Source organism: Athene noctua, chromosome 1 (assembly GCF_965140245.1).
Source record: "Athene noctua chromosome 1, bAthNoc1.hap1.1, whole genome shotgun sequence".
NCBI classification, from domain to species: domain Eukaryota; kingdom Metazoa; phylum Chordata; class Aves; order Strigiformes; family Strigidae; genus Athene; species Athene noctua.
The window spans coordinates 126,262,025-126,271,982 of NC_134037.1; the positions used below are offsets into that span (position 1 = coordinate 126,262,025).

At 43.5% G+C, this 9,958-nt stretch overlaps 1 protein-coding gene across 1 annotated transcript; it reads left to right on the top strand.

Annotated features, from left to right (window-relative positions):
• Nucleotides 1–1,844: 1,844 nt before the first annotated feature.
• Nucleotides 1,845–8,471, top strand: LOC141970517 (prokineticin receptor 2). Its single transcript, XM_074927166.1, has 2 exons — nt 1,845–2,201; nt 6,174–8,471. Exons 1-2 carry the CDS (start codon nt 1,870–1,872, stop codon nt 6,868–6,870), a joined length of 1,029 nt encoding a protein of 342 aa, XP_074783267.1. The 5' UTR covers nt 1,845–1,869; the 3' UTR covers nt 6,871–8,471.
• The last annotated feature ends 1,487 nt before the right edge of the window (nt 8,472–9,958 follow it).

Genomic DNA, 9,958 nt, shown 5'->3' on the forward strand with positions numbered 1-9,958 from the left:
CCAAGAAGATGAGAGCAACTGCAGGTACAGTTAGCTGATGGTGTTTTGTCAGTTTGTGGATGGTTGTGTTGTCTGTATTTATTTTATAAGCGCTCTCTTGGTATTTTGCAGGGAAACCTGATGAAACAGATCCTGCACCTTGCTTTGACCAACACATAGATTTTTGCACCCAAGTATTTATTTAGTACTTCTCTTAAATGACTGTTCACATTTCCAGGCTGCCCTGGGGCTGCCTTGTAAAGCAGTCAATTGTTTGAGCTGTTGTTTAGTTTCAAGCTTTGGCTTTGTTATTCTGCAACTCTCAGTCTGAAAAGCAACGTGGGGACAGAAGTTGTACAAGAGAGTTTCTCTCAGAAATGGATTAAGTGTTGGTACATCAGGGGCTGAGGGTGGTTCCAGGGAAAGAAGGGGGCAACAGCTCCACTGTGCAGATTGTCCTTTGTAGCTATGACGGATATTGGTCAGTAGCATTTGACACCCCAAAGACCTACTGTCTCAAAGCAGAGAAAGCTTTAATGCTCCCCGATACTCTTTTGGGGTGTGGTGGGACTGTCCTGACAGCTGGGAGTCTGCTGTGAGGATTCCCAGGTGTGGCACGGGAAGATGCAAGACAGACCCTTCAGCATTTTGATACAGAGTAGAGGCAAAATTAGGGAGTAGATCCGATTTTTTTCCTCAGTGTGGAAGATAAATAGATTTTTAACATCTGGTACAGCCGACAGCACAAAGCAGGGAGCCTGCTCCTCCCTGTCTTCAAAAATTCAAGGCATTTTGTCTTGCTTAAGGAAGATTTTCCCTTTCACTTCGAGAGTCTGTCTGTGGATCCACTCTCCTTGTGAATGGCAGATTTGCCTTCACAGCAAAGCCCTACAAGGTGGTTCACGGGACAAAACCTTGTCTGTGCAAATTGGCAGAGCCTCACTGGTTTGAGAGAAGCAATAACAGATTATGTTGGCTGAAGATTCGGTCCCCCTACTCAATTGATGGCTGCCAAAGGAACTGCTGCCTTCACTATTTTCTTGGGTCTTGGCAACTCTTACTTGATTAAGAAATGCATTTAGAAGCCAGGACATCAGTTCTATTTTCATTCTCACCTACCACATCACTCTGAGACATCTAGAATAAAGCAAAAACTTTGTCCAAAAGGCACATCAGATACTTTTCAGCAAATTGAGCTGCCATCTCATTTTTGTTTTCTTACCTTGCACAGGGATGACAGCACTGTGGGCTTGAAGGCTGGCAGAGGTTTCAACTGGATTTTACACTCCTCCTATACTGTCATTTCACTGTGTGCTGAAAACAAAATTTCACCATCGGTAAATAAAAGTGCTGGCTAGAACCAGTGTATTACGCAACTCAAGGGATTTTATGCTAACACAAGCGTTGCCTCACAGGCTATTTCTTCCCGCTGTGCACAGCCAGCAATAGAGCTGTGGGGCAGTAAGGTGGCTATTGCTTTCCCTCAAGGGCAGCCATTTTGCTGTAATTTCCTCTCAGGAAATATCTTCCTCTTTTTGTTCCCACAGAAGGACATAAATGAGGCTCTTGCGCTGTAATCTTATGGGGACAAAGACAAGGTGACTCACTGCTCAGAAGGAAACTTTGGATGAGGTCTCTCTCCTGCCACCGTTGTGCCCTGCCACCCTGGGTAATTCTAACACAAAACCAAGGACCAGCCAAGCCACGTGTGTCAATAGAAGACACACACGGCCACGGAGCAAACTGAACAGAACCCAAATGCTACTGTCAGCCTCAACTTTGCTGCAATCTAGAATCTCCACGACGGGGATTTAACCTTTGCGAAACTTCTCCTTCCCTTTCAATTTCAGTTACAGCGATTACGACCTGCCGCTGGACAGTGAAGATGACATGACCAAAACCCGCACCTTCTTTGCAGCCGAGATCGTCATCGGGGTGGCTCTGGTTGGCATCATGCTGGTCTGTGGCATCGGCAACTTCATCTTCATTGCTGCTCTCGCCCGCTACAAGAAGCTGCGAAATCTCACCAACCTGCTGATTGCCAACCTGGCCATCTCAGACTTCATTGTGGCCATTGTGTGCTGCCCCTTCGAGATGGACTACTACGTGGTGCGGCAGCTCTCCTGGGAGCACGGCCACGTCCTCTGTGCCTCAGTCAACTACCTGCGGACCGTCTCCCTCTATGTTTCTACCAATGCTCTCCTGGCTATAGCTGTTGACAGGTAAGTGGGGTGCTATGTCTGCATGGCAGATGCCACCAAATGCCAGGCTGCTGAGGTTGGCTGTCCAGATTTCTAGGTTTCTAACATGCTCAGCTGCTCTGCAGGATTTGCGGATGGCCCAGGTACGTACTACACAGACCTGGGTATCTTGTTTCCTAAAAATTGAATCACACAATGTCATGACATTACCTTGGAGAAAACTCAGTGGAAATATCTTGATTGAACTTTTTGGGTGAAAAGAAAGTTGGTTTCTTAAAAACACTTTTTTTCCCCTCACAAAAACATGCTTGATTCAAGTGTAGGAGAGGATTTATGAAATAAGAGACAGAGGAGAAAGAGAGACAAAGCAGAAACACCCAGAGTTGAGGGTGTTATCAGCACTATATAATCCTGATCCAAACCATACATCTCTAAGGAACCTTCACTACTGGCCCACACAGCTTTTCTGATTCTAACCTTTTCTATAAACACCGAAGTAAATACTCTTCAGCAAAAGAAATAGTTGACTGGTGATACAGAATTTGACAGGTGAGTTTCCAACAGGATTATTGCCTTACAGGATATTTCTTTCTCCCTCTATGATATTTCCCCCAGTTTTCATTCTGGTATACAAGAGAGTAAAATACAAGACTTCTCTCTACCTTGCAAAACAGAGTTCTTATTATTCTCTGTTGTGCTGAACTGAGAAAATCCAACAGTCATTAAATTAACCATTTGACAGTACTGAGGTCTTAGCTGGACGCTCCAGCACAGAAGCGGGTGCTCGGTGAGTGTGGCCAGCACTCTCCTCTCCATTAAAATACTCCCATATTCTCCTCTCTCTTTACACACCTCTCTGAGGATGGCACAGTGGCAAGCCAGGAAGGACCCCCCCGTCATTATGGCACCCGTGTCTATAGCACTGTCCAGAAAATGACAAAATGCTACACCAACCCAGTTTGGCAGAGATTTTCCCACAGCCTTCATAAGGGCGTAAGCAGAACATAATGATACCCACCTGCTATACTATCTGCCTCATGCTGCAGTCCTGAGATATTTCTATGCCTGCCTCTCACTCCAGGAATTTTAACAATATAATTTAATTGTATGCTTTCTTATGACTCCTCTCAGCCTCGTGCACCGCGGACTCTGACGGACCAGGCACTGAGGATCAGCTTCATGCTGACACAAACCTGACACGACTGACTCACAGAAAGCCAGAGACCCACAGAGTAAACTCTTTACAGAAAGGCCATGAAAACAAGTCACATTTTGTGTGCAAATACAATACACATCTCTGTACACCCTCTGCATATACACACACTGTATGATTCCCACTCTCCCTTCCCTCTTTTCCCAATTTCTCTCATGTGCCATTTTATGCTCTAGTTTAATGCATAGTTTCTGGTACCTGATCCAAAAGACAGCTCAGGAGCAGTTAACCCTGCTGATGGTTGTACAGATACAGCTTGTGCACTGCTGATTCTGCTGTCGTTGACGTCAACACAAGTCTGTGGAAAGACTCTGGGGAAGTCCAGATATGTTTTGCCTGGTGTGAGGGAAAGGACAATCAGCTCCTATGAAACAAATTCTTAATAAGTGTCTAACAAAAGAGCCTTTGAACAGCAACTGAGCACTCAGGGTTAAGCTTCTAAACACTATCATGTACGCATTACCATTTTCTATTACTTATCCTTTTCAACTTCCAAAAACTTTTCCTGGAAAGCTCTGCTAGTGCATCGCAGGTTGATGAAGTAACATGGGTCATTGAGCCCTCGCACCTGCTAAGAAATCACAAGATTTCTAACAAATCTCCCCAAGTATCTTTATAAACAAACCTGGAAATGATTAATCACTGAAGTTTGTTCTAAGAACACACAGGTTTAGTTCCACTGCCTTTTTTTTTTTTTTTTTTTTTTTTTTTATTGTGAGCTTTTGACTTGGAAAACGGAGAGAAATGCTGTTCATTTAATAATCAACCATTCCACACCGGCTATGTCATGTGTGTTGTTGACTTCAGTCTCTAAAAATAACAGGCTCTTAACAAAAGTCTTTTAGTGTTTAGATCATTTAAAAAGGCTCACCTGTGAAGAGAGAGTAAGCCTGTCCCACAGGATTTGCCTCTGGTAGGGCTCTCTTTCATCTTCCTTGCTGTCTATTCCCATGAAATGTAGGAGTTTCACATATTTAAGGCCACATCTACACTAGAAAATAATGCAGTGTGAAAGGAGAGGACCTGAAGAGCAACAGTTGGGGGATTTAGCTTTAGCTGGGTCACCTGGACTGAATGCCCATGGGCACCTGGTACTTTTGAGTACATCCTCCAGGGCAGTTTCATCCAAACTCAGCTCATGTGCTCCAGGACCACTCCACAGTAACATCCCAAGTGTGGTAAGCAAGGACAGTCAGGAAATCTACCACAAAACCTCCCTCGACTCTTGCAGAGATTTACCCCATCCAGCCAAATGTCCTGCTGAGCAGATATGCATACTTATACATTGTCCCACAACCTTGTTTCCACAGGGCCCAATCTAAAAACATTCATTTATCAGCTCCACAATGAGGCTGACTAATTCTGCTGTCCCTTGACATCTAGCCTGCACCATTAAGAGCGATGAATAATTCATCTGCTTCCAAGATCTGGCTGACAGAAAGCACCACGGGCCTTCCAGCTTATTTTAGAATTAATAGGTCCTGTGCATGCTATCTATGTAGAGAATGTATACAGATAGAAAAGCCTCTGAATGAATAAGAAATTCCACTCAAACAATTCTTTGTGTTAAACACAATTGTATTGGGATCTCTGGAGTGCCTCGGATAAAAATCTCCTTTTAGCACAAGCATCCTAATCTTTCGGGACAGTGTACTCTCATATAAGTCCTTCTTACATCTATAGCGTCTTAAAAAATAAACCTCCTCAAATTCCAACCAAACAAAAACTTCACCAGAGTGAATTCCATTTGGTCCTACCCCTTCTGAACTGAATTGAGGAAAATTGATGGATCTTGAAAGTAATATACTTTTATTTCTCCTCAGTCCTTTGTGAAACACTTCAGTGCACCCACAGCTTTACAGTCATAAAGAGTGCAAATACCTAACTCAAGTTTTATGGTTTGGCCTTAACAAAGCATATTTAAGGTTAATTAGCAATAGTCGCCCCCAGCAGACAAAACAAAAATTTGCATGGGCGGAAAACGGATACACAGTCCTTTGTTGGTGGCTTCAAAGCATGCTCACCTGTAACCATTCATTAGCATCAGCTTTGGCTCTTTGCACCCATGGAATAGCCAAGAAAATAATAAAAACACTGTTACATATATTTGATCTCTTGGTAAAAAAAGCATATTTAAATAGTTCTCTGCCTAGGGAAAACCTTTTCGTGTTTCTATGTGTTTGTCTTTTTACCTGCACCTGACCAGGTGTATATTACTGCACGTTTCAAACTCTCATTTGAACAGGTGCTGCCCACCAAAGAATTTCCAGATGCTGTGTCACGGCATGTCCTCGATACGACACCGTGTGTTGTGCTAGGTCCTGCAAACACATTTGTCAGTAGTAGGAAAGCTCCCTCTCTTTCTCCTCTTCCAGTCTTTCCATAACTCCCAGACACGTGATCTGTGTTAACAAGCAGCTGACGACACAGAATTGCAACTTTTTCAGTGCAATCTTGTAAACAGGAGGGAGTTGGACTGAGGTCTTAAAACGATCCTCAGACACCCTAATGCATGCTCAGATTTTCAGATTGCCAAGTACCCACCCTCCTAACAAACCCTTCAGCCCCTTGCTCCAGAGTTTCTGCCCAGGTTTAGGAACTCAGCTCTAGGCTGTTCCTTTGGAAAATTTTCTGAACTCTCCTCATAGACAAGTTGGCCAGGCTCTCTCTTTTACAAATGACAGCAATTCCCTTCTGCCTAATTCTGTCCACTTGTATCTGGAATTGTGTTCTGACTAAGTGTCTTCAGACTTCATTTTGGATGTATTTGTCTGTTCCAGGTATCTGGCCATTGTTCACCCACTGAAACCACGCATGAATTATCAAACAGCAACCTTCCTAATCGCCTTGGTCTGGATTGTCTCCATACTTGTAGCTATTCCATCTGCGTATTTTGCTACTGAAACGGTGTTGTTTATAGTGAAAAACCAGGAGAAAATATTCTGTGGACAGATTTGGCCAGTTGACCAGCAGATGTACTACAAATCATACTTCCTCTTTATCTTTGGCATTGAATTTGTTGCACCTGTCATTACGATGACCTTGTGTTATGCCAGGATATCGCGGGAGCTCTGGTTTAAAACCGTACCAGGATTTCAGACAGAACAGATCAGAAAGAGGCTTCAATGCAGAAGAAAAACTGTTATGGTACTGATGTGCATCCTGACTGCCTACGTTCTCTGCTGGGCACCCTTCTACGGCTTCACAATTGTCCGTGACTTTTTCCCCACCATCTTCGTGAAAGAGAAGCATTACCTTACTGCTTTTTATATAGTTGAATGCATTGCTATGAGTAACAGCATGATAAACACCATGTGTTTTGTAACTGTAAAAAATAATACCATGAAGTATTTCAAGAAGATCATGTTACTGAGATGGAGATCGACATATAATGGAAGCAAATCTAGCACTGATTTCGACCTCAGAACAAGTGCAATGCCAGTCACAGAGGAGGTAGACTGCATAAAACTGAAATAAATTTTCTGCAGTTTGAATCTCACATATTTCGGAGAGGGGCTAAAGAGGAAACAATGCCTTCTCAGAAGCTTCTCCCTTGTCTGTGGGAATACCCACCATTGTGAGAGCCCTCTAAAAGCAGCCTACTATGCATTTCTACCAGAACTCTTTTCACCGGACTGCTGTATAACCCCGTAACTCAGACTGATGCTGTGCTTCAGTTCACCCATCTGTAAACCTGGGAGGTAGATACTCATTTTACAGTTGTTTAAGATGAACAACAACAACAACAAATATCTATGAATGCATTAAAGCATATTACAATGATGTAAGAGTTGATTGCTGATCCTAGCAATGATGCCTCTTTGTTTCTTCTTAAGAGAAATCTCTTAACCCCTTGGAGTTTATCATTTGTACCTTTAAGATATTCGGTGTCCTTTTCCTTCTGCTCATAAGAGGAAGGAAGGCAAAAAAAGCCCATTTTGCTTCATGTCACTCTTTATCCTCTCAGTTTACCCCTCATGATGAAGCTCCTCAAAGTCTACAGACCACCAGCTTGCTATGGTCCAATGTGCAGCATGCTCTTATGAAAGGCACATTCTCTACAAAGGTAAATACTGCTTCACAGTCTAGCGAAAACCTCATCTCTTCCTGTGACACCTTGCTTAAAAATATTTCATCAACATTCCACTCTGTAGTTTTATGTAGAGTGTTGACTCTGTTTATTATGTATTTGGAAATGGCACAGCTACATCTTGAAGGGATCTGTTACCTTCTCTCACCTCCAGGCTATGGCCAACTTCTGCCGCCTTGATTCACTGAGCTCTTCAAAGAATCAATCACAAAATCACAGAGGTGGAGAACAGCAACTCCAGATTGTCTAGTCCACCCCTCTGCTCAAGCAGGGTCAGCTAGAAGAGGTTGCCCAGGATTGTGGCCAGCTGGGCTTTGACTGACTCCCGGGATGGAGACTGCACAGCCTCCCTGGACCACCTGTGCCAGTGTTCAACAGTCCTTGCAGTAAAGAAGGGTTTTCTTATGTTCAGATGGAATTTCATGGGTTTCAACTTGTGTTTCAACTTGGTTTGCCAAGGGACCCATATAAAACTATAGCATGCTAGTGGGAAGAAAAACACCCTGCTGAACCAGATCTAGCCATTTTACCAGGCCTGTGTACAACTTCAAAATAAAGTACAAGTAGGGCCAAAATAGCATAGAGATCTGGAGATGATCTGTCTTTCTGCAACCAGCGGAGACAGACTCTAGGCTTCCACAAGCCAGTCAGTGGTTGAGTTGAGTAGCTCATTGTCTGGTCAAAGGTGAGGCAACAGCTCAAGATGAATTGTGCATTGCTTCCCCCAGAGCTGTTTTTACTATTCTGATTTTATGCGACTCCAGGATGGGTGTATCTTAACTGATAACTGTGATAAAGCAGGTGACAGTAGCAGTAATACCTACTCATTTAAACTACACATAAGATATCATGGACTTTTGTGTACTGAAGTCGAGTCTTTTCTATCGTGATGACAAATGCTTCCTGTTTTAAAGTATGTGGTACCACCTACTTTTGGAGTAAATGGCTTTTGTAAATAATTTGTCTATTTGTGTACTTAAAGTGAGAAACAAATCCTGCTAATAAAACAGTAAACATGGAGTAAATATCAACATTGTGAACTATGTTTTAGATTTTCCTCTTAGCCACAGTTTTCCTACTCAAGTGACTAATGTCAATTCTCCCATTTCTGCTAAAGAAAAACTACCAGGCCGACCAATTAAGTTTAATGCAAAAGGATATTCAAATCCATTAAAGTGCTCAAATCCTCTCATCATTAGCTGCTCTTAAAATATACACGTTGGAAAGGGTATCAAAATTTCCTCTGTTAGGCAAAACAATTACTGAAATCATTCTTCAAAATGACAGTTTAGAATAGGGGTAAGTACTAAATCCATTTGTTTCCCAGCATGCCAAAGAAATTTAAAGGACCAGAGAGTTGCAGTATTCCATCATTAAGAGGCTTAACCTTGGAGTTTCTCTTGAAATCTCAGGGTTTCTTCTGAAACTGCACCCATATTTATCTCCTGAAACCTGCACTAGTTACTGGGGATTAGCTAGCAATACTACCTGTTATTAGAGTGTCCTGATATTCCTTTCACCTATTTTTCCTACACTTTTCCTGGTGCAACAAAGCCAAACAAATGACAATTTTCCACACCTAGAAATCTACCTCAGGCTGAGTTATTAAAAAAATAAAAAGCTCATCCCCCACCAAGCAATATAGTGCCAAACAAAAAACGGGGAAAGAATCGCTTTACATTTCTGGAAATCACTTTGAGAGCTCCAAGAGACCTCTTCTGGTCTGGCCTGCCCAGTGTTCTCAGGCATCACCACGTCCCTGTCCCTGAGAAGGGTAGTAAAGCAGCAGCTGCCACAGCCCCTTTTGTGGATTTGGGTTTGGGAGTCCGCAACATTGCTGTATTTTGACATTTTGGGGTCTTCTCAGCAGCAAAGCAGTGTTTCAGCCTGAATGACTGGGTAGGGCAGGAGAAAAAGCTGTGCTTTGCCCTCAACTGCATTTGTTGTGAGCAGCATCCCCAGAAAGAGGGGGATTCCTACCCAGGAAGGGTGGCGGTCTGCTGTTCCCTGATCAGAGTAGCCAAGCAAGTCCTTAGCCTGTGTCTGCACCAACTCCAAACACCAAAAAATGGTCACGGGCTTCACTTTCAGGGACCAATGTCTGCTCCTAAGCTGAGCTCCAGCAACCAGGGGCCCAGGCAGCGAGCCCAAGGGCCTTGCATGGGGACAGAAACCCCATGGAGGATTTTTGTGCCCACGGAACTGATTTCATCAAGGGAGTAAGGGGGTACATTACCTAGGGGTACCTACATTGGTCAGGGCCTGCCTGCCACCCATGACTACACTTAAATGGAGAATTTAGAAGATTCTTAAAGTCACTTAAAAACTCCCTTTAAGTGCAGAAGTGTGCAGCTGGCCAGGTCCTGACCTGAGCGGCTCCCTCAGGCAGCAAGGAACAGACAGTCCAACCAGAGTAGCCGAGGGAGGGGGCCAGACCCCACGCTCCCTATAGTGAGTTGTGCAGGAAAAATTAAA